The sequence below is a fragment of the Schistocerca gregaria genome, chromosome 5, assembly GCF_023897955.1.
Source record: "Schistocerca gregaria isolate iqSchGreg1 chromosome 5, iqSchGreg1.2, whole genome shotgun sequence".
Lineage (NCBI taxonomy): Eukaryota > Metazoa > Arthropoda > Insecta > Orthoptera > Acrididae > Schistocerca > Schistocerca gregaria.
The window spans coordinates 420,030,219-420,047,345 of NC_064924.1; the positions used below are offsets into that span (position 1 = coordinate 420,030,219).

General features: G+C 43.7%; 1 protein-coding gene across 1 annotated transcript in view; it reads right to left on the bottom strand.

Moving 5' to 3' along the window:
* Positions 1–964: 964 nt before the first annotated feature.
* The window catches only part of LOC126273365 (uncharacterized), an 87,296-nt gene continuing 71,133 nt past the window's right edge, over positions 965–17,127 (bottom strand). Inside the window, exons 3-4 of the mRNA XM_049976914.1 lie at positions 13,252–13,391; positions 965–1,181 (exon numbers count right to left, since the gene is read on the bottom strand). Coding sequence (XP_049832871.1) covers positions 965–1,181; positions 13,252–13,391 — 357 coding nt within the window. The remainder of the gene's footprint in view (positions 1,182–13,251; positions 13,392–17,127) is intronic.

The following is a 17,127-nucleotide window of genomic DNA, read 5'->3' on the forward strand; positions in this document are numbered from 1 at the left end:
TAGATTTAAGTGTCAGGAAGTCGTTTCTGAAAGTATTTCTATGGAGTGTAGCCATGTATGGAAGTGAAACATGGACGATAAATAGTTTGGACAAGAAGAGAATAGAAGCTTTCGAAACGTGCTTCTACAGAAGAATGCTGAAAATTAGATGGGGAGGTCACATAACTAATGATGAAGTATTGATTAGAATTGGGGAGAAGAGAAGTTCTGGCACAAGTTGACAAAAAGAAGGGAGCGGTTAATAGGGCATGTTCTGAGGCAGCAAGGGATCACCAGTTTAGCATTGGAAGGCAGCGTGGAGGGTAAAAATGGTAGATGGAGACCAAGAGATGAATACACTAAGCAGATTCAAAAGGATGTAGGTTGCAGTAAGTACTGGGAGATGAAGAAGCTTGTACAGGGTAGGGTAGCATGGATAACTGCATCAAAGCAGTCTCAGGACTGAAGACCACAATAACAACAATGTATTATATTTTATCTGAATATGTATCCTTGACTAATGTATTTTATCATATAATTTCATAATGTAGTAAGTGTAATGCATGTGTGTAGCGCCATACGCAGAATAAATAAATCTTGGGGAATTGGTTTGGTGAATGAACAAAATGACGCCAAGAAAAAGGCGCAAGGTAAGAGTTCGTAGCGTGACTTCTCATGGGCTGGAGAACCTAAAATGGACAATCCAAACAGCAGATCCTTCGTGTTGTCTGGTCTTTCTGACGTTTTCTCCCGGATAAAATCAAGGAATTGTTGCGGGACGGACTGAAGGGAATAGAGGGCGATCCAACTGTGAAGAGCACAGGAGAGTCGGAGGGCAATCAGGTGGCTACCGCCGTACAGGAGTGGCTCTACTCACGCGGTCCTGGAGGGCTCGCGGGCGGCCACGCTTGCGCCCACCGCCGCCGCCGCTGTCGTCGCCGTCGCCCCCGCCGCCGCCGGCGCCGGCGCCGCCCCCGCCGCTGGCTCAGGCGTACTCGGTGTCGGTGGAGAGGCTGCGGTCGCCCAGCGAGTAGGCGCGCTCCTCGTAGTACGGCTCCTCGTCGTCGTCCTCGCGGCCGTCGGGCGTCGCCAGCTCGTCCGAGTAGGCGCCGCGAGAGTGCGCGTACGCGATGCTCTTCTGGTAGCTGAACAGCTGCCGCTCCAGGCTGTAGTTCTCCGCCTGCAGCGCGATTATCTCCCGCCTGCGGACAACACAGCCGGGCGCAGCCCGACTCAACCACTGTCACAGAGTCGTGCGTATAAACTGCTGCGAGTACTGTCAATCGGACCATCATACCTGTCGACCAGGGTTTTCAAATGGTTCAAATGGCTCTGACCACTATGGATTTAACTTCTGAAGTCATCAGTCCCCTGGAACTTAGAACTACTTAAACCTAACTAACCTAAGAACACCACACACATCCATACCCGAGGCCGGATTCGAACCTGCGGCTGTAACAGTCTCGCGTTTCCCGATTCAGGAGCCTAGAACCGCAAGGCCACCGCGGCCGGCATCAGGATTTTCATGAGATGTGTTGTACAGAGAGTTCGCTAGTAGCTTTTCATGCGGCGGTCCCTAGTATCCGAGAATATCGATGGTGAAATGTTATGCGTACGTCTTATATCCGTAATGTTAACCAAAGTGCCCGAAAAAATATTACATCATTTTTTAGGTTTCCAAGTCACTCAATATTTACTATTGCGAAAGTGCATATGATTACACTACTGGCCTACACCAATGCAGATGATAAACGGGTAATCATTGGACAAACATATTATACTAGAACTGACATGTAATTACATTTTCACGCAGTTTGGGTGCATAGATCCTGAGAAATCAGTACCCAGAAAAACCACCTCTGGTCGTCATAACGGCCTTGATACGCCTGGGCATTGAGTGAAACAGAGCTTGGATGGCGTGTACAAGTACAAAAATGGCTCTGAGCACTATGCGACTTAACATGTGAGGTCATCAGTCGCCTAGAACATAGAACTACTTAAACCTAACTAACCTAAGGGCATCACACACATTCATGCCCGAGGCAGGATTCGAACCTACGACCGTAACAGTCTCGCAGTTCGGGACTGAAGCGCCTAGAACCGCATGGCCACCGCGGCCGGCTTACAGGTACAGCTGCCTATGCTGCTTCAACACGATACCACAGTTCATCAAGAGTAGTGACTGTCGTATGGTGACGAGCCAGTTGCTCGGCCACCATTGACCAGATGTTTTCCATTGGTGAGAGATATGGAGAATGTACTGGCCACGGCAGGAATTGAACATTATCTGTATCCAGAAAGGCCCGTACAGGACCTGCAACATGCGGTCGTGCATTATCATGCTGAAATGTAGCGTTTCGCAGGGATCGAATGAAGGGTAAAGCCACGGGTCGTAAAACATCTGAAATGTAACGTCCACTGTTCAAAGTGCCGTCAATGCTAACAAGAGGTGACCGAGACGTGTAACTAATGGCACCCCATACCATCACGCCGGGTGATACGCCAGTATGGTGATGACGAATACACGCTTCCAATGTGCGTTCACAGTGATGTCGCCAAACACGGATGCTGGATTCATCCGAAAAAATGACGACTTGCCATTCGTACACCCAGGTTAGTCGTTGAGTACACCATCGCAGGCGCTTCTGTCTGTGACGCAGCGTCAAGGGTAACCGCAGCCGTGTTCTCAGAGCTGATAGTCTATGCTGCAGCAAACGTCGTCGAATTGCTCGTGCAGATGGTTGTTGTCTTGCAAACGTCCCCATCTGTTGACTCAGCGATCGAGACGTGGCTGCACGATCCATTACAGCCATGCAGATATGATGCCTGTCATCTCGACTGCTAGTGATACGAGGCCTATGGGATCGAACACGGCCTTCCGTATTACCCTCCTGAACTCAACGATTCCATATTCTGCTAACAGTCATTGGATCTCGACCAACGCGAGCAGAAATGTCGCGATACGATAAACCGCAATCGCGATAGACTACAATTCGACCTTTATCAAAGTCGGAATCGTGATGGTACGCATTTCTCCTCCTTACAGGAGGCATCACAACAACATTTCACCAGGCGACGCCTGGAAGTGTATGTTTCGACCGAGGCATTGTACAACAGGTGCCAAGGTTGAAAGTTAACCCGCCGGCGATATGGGGTTCAAATCTCGCTTATGTACTTTTTCTTCTCTTATTTCCATTTCATCGTACAGAATATCGTTAAATAGTGGACGTCATACAAAATTATTGAAAACTAGTCATTTTCGCCACAATAATGTCATTAACTATTCAGTCATAACAGTACACTTCCTTCAAATGTGCGTCCCGTCTGTGGTTCGCAGTTTGAATTGTAAGTATTTGGGCATCTCGAAAGCTCCATGGACGAAGTATTAGCAGCTGCATAATGATTCCAGATACCGTCTAAGGTACTCAGCTTTAGTTCTGACCTGGACTATGTAATTAACACCGAATAAACCAACCGTCAGTGTCAGTCGATGCACATACAATAGATCGCTTACGGAACAAGCAGCAAAATCTGCGCTGAACATGATTAGTCGTCCCTGCACAGCACAGTATACTAAAAATGCGTTGGGAAAGATATTCCGTTACATTCCTTATGTGTGCAAGAGCCATCCTTTATATTTCGTCCGATTGTTCAAAAGAGAGCTTCCGACTTGACTCATAAATTTAAAAAAAAATCCGTAACTGTGACTTGCACGAAAATGCTGAACGAAGTGTTTTTCAAATCTGTCATTTTTCTGTACGTGGGCAAGAAAAATTTCTTCACATTATTGACTCGTGTGGCGACAGGACTGATCAGATACTTCACGATTAAATTCTCGTAGACGAAAACGGAGCATGCACCAGCACTGCAAAAATTATACCTTCCAAATGTACTCCACTTCGCCTACCTGTGGTGTTTATTTTACAGGCAGGTAAAGGTTTTCACAAAAAATATTCCGATTAGTCTTCGACTTTCTAAGGGCTAATAGAGAGAAAGCTTCGAGGGGACAGTCGAGAAACATAACATTGTAGTGAGTCTGCTTACACAGAAGTGATCAAATACGCGTGGTTTGCTTCGGAGTTCATCGAACCCAGAACAAAGTTTTTACATTCGACCCATTTGTATTTTCCGGCATCGCTTCTGAAAAATCCGTAGGCAGCAGCTTTCTTTAAATGTGCATGATATTCTACAGATGTGTGTACCTGTTGCTTCTGCGACAAATATCGTCAGGGAATTCTGTTCCAACTCTGCAAGCAATGCAAGTGTCTGTGAATAAGACGATTCTGTAACAAACGAAGTACACATTTGAAGAGAGTTCGCTATTGTGACTGATTTGTTAATGTAATTACTACAGCGAAAATGGCTATTTTAGAATAATTTTGCGTGAGTTACACTAATTAATGACACGCTGTATAATAAAAGCCAAAGCAAAAGAATTTACTCGTGCAGTGTTTGAACACAGCGTGGTAGGTGTAACCCTTAGCCCCTTACTACGCTCTCTCGGTCTGTAAATATTTAAAGTTACCGATATAGTAGGTACTCATAACACTCCCACATCGACTTCCTCGGAAACTAGGGGCCGTCACATGAAAAGCCGCTAGCCAGTTGCTCAGGACAAATCCCTCTGCAACATAGCGAACACTCGTCAAAATTCGCGATTAACAGGTCAATTGTTCCTTTGTGAGGAAAAGTACAGGAAAAATCAAAATTAATAGAGCGACTACAAACGGACTACACTGTTTCACGCATAGTGGTTAATGTATAAGAAGTACAGGGAATGAAAAAGAATATTCAAATTGTTTTCACATACTTTACAGCTGTTCTACGTGAATTACCTTTGTCACACGGACAACATACACCGAAGAGCCAAAAAAATTATTACACCTGCCTAATATCGTGCAGGATCCCCGCGAGCAAGCAGACGTGCCTCAGCAAGACGTGGCATGGACTCGACAAATGTCTGAAATAGTGCAGGAGGGAACTGACACGGTAAATCATGCAGGGCTCTCCATAAATCCCTAAGAGTACGAACGGGTCGATATCTCTAATGAACAGCACGTTGCAACGCATCCCAGATATGCTCAACAATCTTTATGTCTGGGGAGTTTCGTGGCTAGCGGTAGTGTTTGTACTCAGAAGAGTGTTTCTGGAGCCACTCTGTAGCAATTCAGGACGTGTGGGGTGTCGCATTGTCCGGCTGGAATTGCATAAGTCCATCGGAATGCACAATGGACATGGATGGGTGCAGGTGATCAGACAGGATGCTTATGTACGTTTCACCTATCAGAGTGGTGTCTAGACGTATCACGGGTCCCATATCACTCCAACTGCACACTCTCCACACCATTACACAGCCTCCACCGGCTTGAACAGTCCCCTGCTGACATGCAGGGTCCATTGATTCGTGATGGTGTTTCCATACCCGTACACACCCTTCAGCTCGATAAAATTTAAAACGAGACTCATCCGACCAGGCAAAATGTTTCCAGTCATCAGTAGTCCAACTTCGATGTTGATGGGCCCAGGCGAGGTGTAAAGCATTGTGTTGTGCAGTCATCATTGGTACACAAGTAGGCCTTCGGCTCCGAAAGCCCATATAGATGATGTTTCGTTGAATGGTTCGCACGCTGACACTTGTTGATGGCCCAGGACCGAAAACAGTAGCAATTTGCGGAAGCGTTGCACTTCTATCACATTGAACGATTCTCTTCAGTCGTCGTTGGTCCCACTCTTGCAGGATTTTTTTCCGGTCGCAGCGATGTCGGAGATTTGATGTTTTACCGGTTCCTGATATGCACGGTACACTCGTGAAGTCATAATACGCAGAACCCCCTCTTCATTGCAACTTCGCAGATGCTGTGTCCCATCGCTCGAACGCCAACTATAACACCACATTCAAACTCTCTTAAATCTCGATCACCTGCCATAGTAGCAACAGTAACCGACATAAAACTGCGCCAGACAATTTTTGTCTTATCTAGGAGTTGTCGACCGCAGTGTCGTATTCTGCCTGTTAACATATCTCTGTATTTAATCACACGTACGTATACCAGTTTCTTTGGCGTTTTGTGTATAAGAGATCATAGATTTCGTGGGATACATTCTGAAGGATATATGCAGTCACCAATGACAACGCACTGGGAATGTAAATTTTTCAGTGCGGAATAGTTTTCAGTCAAGGAGTCACATACAAATGGTCTTCCATATTACCTTATAAAATAAATCTAAGGGAGTCAGATTCGGAGATACAGGAGGGCAAGAGCAGACCACACTGTCGTCATCTCTAGTGTGAACGACTCTACTGCTTGGAAGACGCTGGTCTGAGAATGTGGGGATGCTCCTTCTGTCTGACGTATGGAATCCTTATCAAGCTGTGCCAGTAATCATTGCTCAAGCGTCTACAGGTAAATAAGGCATTTAACTCAATGAAGAAAACTGGAGAGGACAGGTTTTGTGCTGACAGCCCGTAGTACACACTAACTTTCCATGATACGCTGTTATTCATTCACAAACACTAATGTTTTTCTGTGCTCCCTATTCGAATATTAACCGTGCCACTTACGTGGAAGGCTGCCTCATCGCCAATTTCACAAACATTAAGGTTTTTCTGTACGTCATATTCGAATATTAACCGTGCCACTTACGTGGAAGGCTGCCTCATTGCCAATTTCACAAACATTAAGGTTTTTCTGTACGTCATATTCGAATATTAACCGTGCCACTTACGTGGAAGGCTGCCTCACCTCCAAATATCCTGTATGTCTCCACCGTTGCTCCAACTTAATTTGGCTTGCACCACTCGAAAGTTTTTACAATTATGACATTTTCTGTAATTATTGTAGATATACTGCTAAGAACTGAATGCACTATCTGAACGGAAGTATCCGGACTCCTTTTAGTGGACATTGTAATGGGGTGTAGCCTCTTTGATGGCTAGAACTCCACTGGATATACTTTCAGTGAGGCATCTGAGCGTCTGTGGAGGAACGGCAGTTCATTCGTCCTCAGCAGTCGGAAGCACAGAAAGCGGTGGTCTTAGACGCTGGCATCTGCAGTGAATTCTACGACGTAACTCAACTGAGTGAAGTTCCCCCGGGTTCAGATCAGGTCTCTAGGCCCGTAAGTTCATTTCATGAATCTTGTTGTCCACAAATCACTGCCTCATAGACACGCCTTTATGACAGGGTCCATTATCATGCGGGTACAAATACTCACCCTCCCAGAACTGTTCCTCCATTTTACGCAGTGCTCAACATTGTAAAATGTATTCATATCACAGTCATTTAGCGTTTTCATAACCACGATAAGGGGACCTCACATCAAGTATGAAAAACACCCCAATACCGTAACACCACTTCACCCGTAATTTACTGTTGGTACTAAACGTGATACCAAGTGACGTTATCCAGGTGTTCGCCAAATCCAAACAAATCACTCGCTTCTAGTCATCCACTTTCCATTGGCGTCGTTCTTTACACCACCTCATTCGTCGCTTAGCACTGACAACAGAAATGAGTGGCTTATGAGGAGCTGTTCGATCACTGCATCCCATTCTTTCTAATTACTTACTCATAATCATTGTGCCCTTTGGGACTCACGAGTGATTCGTTCAGCTGATTTCATGTGATTTCCTCATAACCACCCACTGCAGTGCTTGTCGGTTCCTCTTCGTTAGTATATGAGGTCCACCTGGTCTTGATTTAGTTGTCTTTCTTCCTTCGCATTTAGACTTCCCGGTCTTATCACTAACAGACCACTTGGGCGGATTTGGAAGGACTGAAACGTCCCTATTCGATTTGTTACTGAAGTGACTCCATGTTGTAAGCCACTACGCTTTCCTGGCCAACTCATTCTGCTGTTACTACTTCTCTACTATCTATCGCTTGCGCCTTGGTCCCGCATTTTGCACGGGGTTAGCGTGGTTAAATCTGATTTGGCATGTTAATGTGAAAGGGGGGCCGGACGCCCTTCCTGCCGCCACCCTGTACCCCCCCCCCCCCACCCCAGGTCGGAATCAGAGTACCCCATCTATCAGCGTCAAGTGTAAATCATGGAAAATTGCGGATGCGTTTCAATGTCTGTGAGTCGTGTAACTGAGGCGGGACGTGAGGATCAACCCATTATTCACCCTGAGGGATGTGGAAAACCGCCTAAAAACCACATCCGGCATACCGGCCCTCGTCGTTAATCCGGCGGGCAGACTCGATCCGGGGCCGGCGCGCCTACCAGAGTACAGGAAGCAGCGCATTAGCGCTCTCGGCTAACCTGGCGGGTTTTTTACTACTTCTCTATTGAAAACATAGTCTTCCCCGTCTTTTTTTTTTATAATGTCGGGTCCTCATGTAATGATATCTAGTGGTCAATTTGTATTACATGGCTGTTTTTGGATATTTCTGAACAGTGTAGTTACAGCCTGTTGTAATCGCTGAATTCTTTTTGAATTGACCTGCATATTTTGAGGAGTAAGAGAACGTTGACGTAGTCGTAACATTACAGAGGTTGGGTCTGGGACAGACTTATTCATTCTCTGTGGAACATGCTTTAACGGAAAACTAAATATACGATGTATATCGTTAAGTTTTGCATTTTAAATAGCACAAAGATGAAACTTGCAATGAACACATTGTGTGTTGTTGGCGATCACTTCTTTTTCTTTCTTCTTTATTGTCGACTTGTCCCACGTAACGTAGGGTCGGCATTGCTCTTCTGGATCCTTCTCCTCCATAGTACTCTATCCATTGCTTCTACCTTCATTTCTCCCTTAGGTACTCAGATATCTTATCCTTCCACCTCATCTTCGGTGTTCCTCCCCTTCTCGCTCCTTCAATCTTTATATCTTCAACTCTGTTTCCGATATACTCTTCCCTTTTTCTCTGTAAGTGTCCGTACCACCTTAGTCTTGTATCCTTCTCCCCCATGGATCCCTCTTTCACAGCTCCTCTAACAAATTTATTTCTAATCCTGTCCTTCCTTGTTACCCTACACGTCCACCTCAGCATCCTCATTTCCGCCACTTCCATCTTCCTTTCCTGGGCTACTGTGATTGGCCATGTCTCTGCCCCGTATATCATAGCAGGCCTCACCACCGACTTGTACACTTTACCTTTCAACCCAGTGCTCACCTTCTTGTCACACAACACTCCCCTCATTTTCCTCCAGTTGTTCCAACAGCAATCTATTCGGTGTTGTATCTCGCTTTCCAGTCCTAGGTCCCTCTGTATGTAAGACCTCAGGTATTTAAATTTGCAGACCGATTTCAGCTCATCATCCTGGATCTTGCAAGATCTCATCTGCACATCCTTCAGTGGGGCGATCTCTCTCTTGTATAAATAATTAAAAAGCCAAGATAGCTTAAACACTGTTTGCTAGATGACCGGTTTCGACACACTAAAGGTGCCATCATCGGATGTGAACGTCGCATAACATATAACGATACATGAGGCAGGCCAGCTGTTATAAAATGATTGTCGCAGAAATAAAAATTAAAAACCAACTGCTCTCATGGTCATTCTATTCCATCAGATATATAAAACCGAAGTCACAAGATAAAACTATTTGACACATGACCGCAGCTCGAGCTGCCTTTAGTGTGTTGAAGCAGGTCATCTAGTAAACAGTGTTTAAGCGATCTTGGCTTTTGAATTATTTATACAAAGATGAAAGCCGGCGGAAATACTTGAAATAAACATATGGGACACATACCAGGTTATAACTGATCGAATCTTAGTTCTTTTCCCGTCTGTTAAATTAAGTCTCAGTTACACTTGTGTTAGATTACAACAGTAAAATAATATTTATTACTATTTTTGTTAAATATAACCTACTTTCTTTGTAAACTCTCTATCTCATTATTTTACGTATCTCTTGTATCTGTATCAATAATGCCATTGAAAGTCGTCCGTAGTTTAGTTTACGTTGTCCCTTCACGGTGGACTATCAAGCCGAAAACCTGTCTTGTGACAAAACATATGACAGCTTCAGAACATAAGGAAAATATTCCCTTTATGATCTTACTGCCATGTTCTGTTACTGAAACGTATAAAATGTCACTAAAGGGAACTAATGTCTACTGGTATATTCGTGGCATCTTGAAGAGAGAAGTAGTTTTGCGACTACCGTAGCTACTGTGTCGAGAAGGCAGCCAAATTACGCACAGTATAACCCTCGCCAACACTGCATATACCGTTAAACGCTACACATGTGTAAAATAACGCCGTCGTCAATACAGCAGTCAGCTCTGGATCACTTGTTGCGGCTGAACAGCTACAGGACAATACTGTGGAGAGTGCAACGAAGTATACTGAGACTCTCCGTAGCTTTCGGGACAACGTTGGCGGATGACTTCTGGAAAATGCCCCGTCATTATAGCTGGATTTGTTGTACTAGTTACAGTATAAAAACCTTAATACAGTCTATGAAACTAAGGTTTCCAGAATGCTCTGGAGAAGCGAGTAGGGGTAGCTTGACTGGAACGAACTTCTCAAAGGTGGAAGTGTGTATGGGGTTTACTCCCATATATCAGGGAAAGTCTAAGACTGAAGCACATTAACTCAAGTCACATGGTCCATATCCTCAGTTGACGTAGTCCCTATCCACAACGTTTATTTAAAGTTGTTACACCGCATGTAGAAATATGTTTAAAATGAGACGAAGAAATAGGATTTCTGCAGCCGAAATGTAATGGATAATTCTTTGCAGCGTGAAAACAGGAAAAGGCAGGGGAAACGATGGTTTATGTTCACACTACTAAACATACACAGCTGGTTGGAGTTAACTACGTTAAGACATTATCTTTATTTTTAAAGGTGAAATGTGATATCATCAACAGTATTGTGGGAAGAACAAAGATGTTCTCTATATTGTTGTACACAAACTCACAGAAAAGAAAAGTTGTTTAAGAAACAAGATAAGATTTGAAACGAGTAAGAGTTATTTATCGCCAACGAGTCAGGAACTAGTTAAATGAATTACTGAGTGTAATTTAATTCCGTCTTCGCAACTACAGGAATTCCGGGGACTGTGAGAAAAACGTACATGGGGACGACTGGCAGGACATTAGACACCAGATGTCAAGATAACATCAGGACATGGAAATAAACTACAAACCATTCATCATTTGCGGAACACCTTAAACAGGAATACCATCGACCAAGCACTATAGAAAAAGACAGACACCTCCTTAATTCGAAGAAAACTTTCATCGAGTATACTCGTACACAAAGCATTAATACACAACAAACAGATACTCAGTGAGCAAATAACTATTGGAAACAAGACACTATATAAGATAATTGAAAACTTGCATGGTGAAAGAAAAAAATATACTTTCCCTTTTCAATCCTTAACTCTGCTTCACCCTCCCCACCCCCTCCCAATCCATTTCATCTTTTGAACCCCACCCTTTTCCTAGTCACTCTTCATTTTACCACTTTCCACTCACTGCTCACTTACCGTTACCGCCTCTGCCACACCCCCACCACCATCTTCTCTCCAGACAAATTTTTAATTACCGAGCGAAGTGGCGCAGTGGTTAACATATCTCAATCGCATTTGGGTGGACGATGGTTCAAGCCCCGTCCGGTCACCCAGATTTAGGTTTTCCATGATTTCCCTAACCTCGAATTCGACGGGACGTTAAACCTAATCTTCCTTTTTCCTTAGATTTTCAGTTTCATCAGTACTCTTGAATTTGTCTTACATATTAAATAAATAATCGTACATAGTAACATAATGAAATGGAATAACATATGTATGCATAAGGTGAACGGCAGTGAAAGAACAGTTTCAGATTGAAAAAACTAGTGTAATGTTGGCCACACTACATAGAACACGCGAGACATATTTAGCCAGAGAGACACAATTAAAGAGTATTAGTGCTTCAATGTATTGTGTTTAACATAACTTACGAAATTACGTACGTACGAAAAAGTGGGCTATAGCGTTGAATGAAATTGGACGCATTGTGACAGGCTGCCTACGAACAACTCCTGACAACAAAATCTGTCAAATTGTGGGTGTAATGCCTCCTGTACAATTTACAGAGAAACAGGCGCAAAAAATGGAGGAAATCGATCCCAGGCACCCCCTATTCGGACGTGAGCAGCAAAAATATAGGCTGAGACCAAGGAGGAGCTTCATAGGCACATCATCAGCAATTCCATCAGCATCTGGAGCTCGTGAAACAGAGTTATTGCGAAATTCATTAACCGACAGTGTTGGGGAGAACATCAAGAGGAACCTACCGCGCGAGTTCGTCTATCGTACGTGACACGGACTGAAGACAGTATTGTCACGATGCATGGTGAACCTTAGAGAAAGTGAGGTTTCACGAATGAAGACGAGTTGTGTAAGTGTGGTGACCTGCACGACCCAAATCTGGTCTGCAGAACCCTGTCCGATCCTTCCCGCACAGGAGTTCTATATTTAGCAAGTGATAAGACATCAAGGAAGCTGAATTCTAACTTTTTCTAATAAAAATCAGCAGTCTCTTGGAGAATATTTGTCATCACTTTATATTGCAGTGTCGATTTGTGTTTTTGTATTCTGTTTTTATGTTCACCCCCGGTAGCTGAGTATGAACTCGGCAGAATTCAATCCTAAGAGCCCGGGTTCGATTCCCGGTGGGGTCGGACATTTTCTCCGCTCAGGGACTGGGTGATCATTTCATCCACATCGGCGCGCAAGTCGCCGAAGTGGGGTCAAATCGAAAGACTTGCACCCAGCGAACTGTCTTCCCGAGGGGAGGCCCTAGTCACACGACATTTTATAATTCTGTTTTTATTACTTTGTGTTATCTACGTCCCGGATAAGTGAAATAAATAATACAAGGAATGAATAGTTCTGCAAGGCAGTATGGGGTTAATCCAGAATCAACAGTGTCAAACGGAAATAAGACACAAAATCGTGCAAGCAGACGGCATTTCCTAATGTCAAACTTCTTTCAATTAAAATAAAATGCCGTATGTAGAATCCTCCTTTTTCTGAGGAACTGTTTCTAGATACAGAACGCAAGTCAAATTTAAATAACTTTGCTTACAGGCCAATAACGATGTTTTATTTCAATAAAAGTAAAATCGTTTTGCGACAAGAACACACATTTCATTGCAGGTGCAAAGCAGATGTAAGACCTCAATAACCGTAAAGCATCTGCAGAAGATGTGGCCACAGAAAAAAAGAAATTAATGAAATGAAATACAGACTCAACAGAATAAAAATTTAAGTGGAGGCAGGTGAAGAGATGTGAGGAGCTGCCTAGTGAAGTCAGCCACGCACCTCATCTGGTAGTTGTGGATGCGACACACGTCGTCGTACTTGTGGTAGGTGGCCTGGAAGAGCAGGTAACACTCCTCCCACTCCACCTGGACTCGCAGCTGTCCCTTCTCCGTGAGGTACGGGCAGCCCGGCTCTCGCACCTGCAACACAACACAGGGACCCACCCAAATACCGGGGAGCAGCCAACCAACCACCGAGGCACGCGGTACAAGCTAGACGGTGAAGCTGCACTAAGAGCCGGTCGACTATGCGCTTTAGTACATTGCTAACAAGAAGCGCGATCATGTTTCAAGGAACATGGCTACCATCAGACTTATGCAAAGAGATCTTCCTTGTCACTTACCAACCGCTGAAACATGCTGTATTTACCTGTAGAATATTCAGTCAATATGAGTAAAGAACTAAGTTCCTTACTTACTGAAAAAGGATGTAGGCGAAATCGTGGTATCTACCATAGACGTGTTAGCAAACAGCGACGAAAGTGGAACTCAAGAAAATCTGAAGTGGAACATGGCATGTAGCCAAAATAAGTCTGGAGAGTCAAGGTAACGACTACAGATACGTCACAGATAACGATGAATTAAAGGCATCTATCTGGAAATAGCTTTCAAAACAAGTAAGACGATAATATGGAAAATAGCTGAGAGATACAATAAGGATACGCGGAAGAGAAAACATAAAATTATGCTCGGAGGGCATCACACTCGATCAAATCACTTGGCAGATTGCACAATAAATTATTAATCAAGAAATCTAAATGCAGCATCACGAATTAATGATGAAGTCGAAGAAACAGTTTACGAGTCGATTTATTAACGGCAGTTGGAGACAAATACTGGAGGAGCAAAAGGAGTGCCGAGAGGTTCTGGTAGAGAATATATTATTTCTATACTAAGGTTCAGTAAACGTTATTAATTTTAAATTTCGTCATATAGGCAGGGGCTTCTAACGCAGAAACTGTTAGATAACTGAGAGGTCCTCAGCGGTAAATGGAAATGGAGAGCTGCATGTCTGGAAATACCAGGACAGAGAAAGAGAGAAATATATGGCTCTTACAACTGACCTCCTAATGTAGGACAGATAGATGACATTGGAAATCTCTAAGGACGAACTTGGATGAGTATGGCTGCGGCTAATCGTACATTTAGAAGCCTTTAATACACGCAGTGACACTGCAGTCTGATGACAGTCTCATGAAATCGTCTATATTATTTGCCTGAGATTACAGCAGAATGAAAAATCTATCAAGATAGTACTTCAGTTAATCCTGATTTGCACGGCTGTTATTAAATTTGAGAGTACGAAAATTCCTAATATCACTCCAATTGACAACCACTTTTACTCTATGATAAATGGAAGATGTTGAGATAATATGGTTGCGCTTGTGTGATTGCAGTGTTAGTATCACGCACATGATGTATCGATAGAAAGTTCAAGAAGTCAGTCGGTAACACAAGTGATGAGCCGATTATGGGAATTTACACATGTTCAGGAATCTGTGGAACAGAAGAACACAGGCCATATTTGAATTACAGTAGTCCTAGTTTCTGGACTCACTGGAATATTGTAACTGTAGTACAGTGTAACTATATGTTCCGTTTTTTTCATTACTGTTTTGTGCACATCGTTTCTTTTCTAATATATCTCATTTTTATAGCTCAAAGAGTAGAGGACGCTCTTTGTAGAGCTAATCTGTTTCATCCTTGTCAACTGGAAGTGGGGCAGAGGAATTCGCAATTTCGATTGTTTTGATAGTGATTATCAGTCCCGGAATTTGTCTCACGACCAAGGCAACCTGCAGAAAAACCGGGGGATTTTAGGTATGTTTAATTGAATGCTGGGACAACACGTACTGGGAATGCTATAAGGTCCTAATGAGGCTTGGCGTATCAGTTTTTAAATGTAGGAAAGTGAAATGAGTTATTTGCTATACGGGTGCAGTATACCTGTGTAAATCTTTTGAAACGAGGAGCAGTCTTTGCAACAGCAAAAATGATTCACAGGTTCGAAATGCAACTGAGGTGTACCTAGAAATTCTTATAGATATTCAACATCGGAAATCCCTCAGTTCCGTTTCTTACTCATTGGGATCTTGTTTCAAAGATTCTATGGCGAAAATGGATTGAGAACTCAAACACTTATCGTTAGTGTAGGGAATGGCACATATGCACTTTCCAATCAAAAGTATCTGGGCACTTCTTGGTAGAAATTAATGTGAATGTGGCCACCAAGCGCCACTATGACGGAATAAACTCTGCTGGGGACTCATTCAAAGAGCTGTCTGTTTGTACAGGAATGGCAGCCCATTCTTCCTCAACAGCCCAAAGCAGACAAGATTGGACTTTGGGGTGTGGAGGAAGTCGAAGATCTAACTAATTCCACAGGTGATCCATTTGGTTCAGACTGGAACTCTGATCAGGTCGGTCCATTGGGAATATTATTGTCCATAAACCATTGCCTTACAGATATTCCTTTATGACAAGGAGCAATATGATGCTCATACAGTCATTGTTTTCGAAATGTTCCTCAACTGTTGGCAACACAGTGCAGTAAAATTAGTTCATATCCTTCCGAATTTTGCTTTTTCTCAAGTGCAACAATGGGCCCACACCATAATCGCGGAAGCACCGCCACACCATATTACCACAAGATACCTACTTTTGGCACTACACATTTTGGCATGTACCATTCTCAAGGCACTAAGCAAACCAAGACACTTCCATCGGATTGCCACAAGATATAGCATGATTAGTCACTCCAAATCAGTCGTTTTCAGTCACCTACCGTCCAGTGGCTCTTTACACCACTTCCAGCGTCGCGTAGCACTGACTACAGAAATTTTTACCTGAGGAGGAGCTGTTAACCAATGTAGCCCATTCTTTTTAACGGCCTACGCTGAGTCATTATGCTAGGTGGACTGATGGTAGTGCTGTGGAGCTGACGACTATATCCTTCCTCTGATGTCATGCAATTATCTACAACTGCCTTACATATTGCTCGATGGTCCCTGACCGTCAGTGAACGAGATCTGCGTACACTTGATTTATCTTTGTTTCTTCCTTTACGTTTCCACTTCAAAATCACTCTACAAATATTGGAATTGGCTAGCTTTAGAAGCGTTGAAATGTGCCTTTTGGATTTGTTACTCAGATGACATACAATGACTGCCACGTTCGCAGTCACTAAGCTCTCGTGTCCGCTTCCGTAGTGCAGCGGTAGCGTTACCCCCTACCACGCAAGGGGGCCCGGGTTTCATTCCCGGCAGGGGACTGGGTAGCGTGTGTCCTTCATCACCACTGACACGCAAGTCGCCGAAGTGGCGTGAATTAAAAAAAACTTGCAACAGGACTGCCGAACCCGAAAGTGGATATCCTGGACAATAAATACCATACCATCATTTCATTACTGAGCTCTCGTGACTGTCCCATTCTTCTGCTGCCGCTTCTCTACTGGCGTCACAACGTCCCGACGTCTGCTTATTCGTATCGTGGAAGCATTACATCGCTACACGTGTCTCACTCCCAGCATAACTTTTAGGATTACACAGAAATGGTGATGATTATGTATCTGAATGATGTGTGCATGGATGATTATTGTGAGCAGTCTGTTATAGCCTAAATTATCTGTTGAGTGTTGATACATGCCTCTTATCGGAAGCACTTAATAATGGATGATATGGTGGAGGCGAACTGGAAGCTTCCTGAATATGTTTTCAGACTCCTTCAGTATGTATGGGAAGATGGCTGGTTCGCCTAATAGGTCCCTAATATGAGTGTTTGGTGCGTGTCGGTCTTCGTCTATGATGATGCGGAGAATTTTTCGTTACAATGATAGGAGTTTCTTGAGATGTGTAGTGCAGGCATTTACCAGACTTCT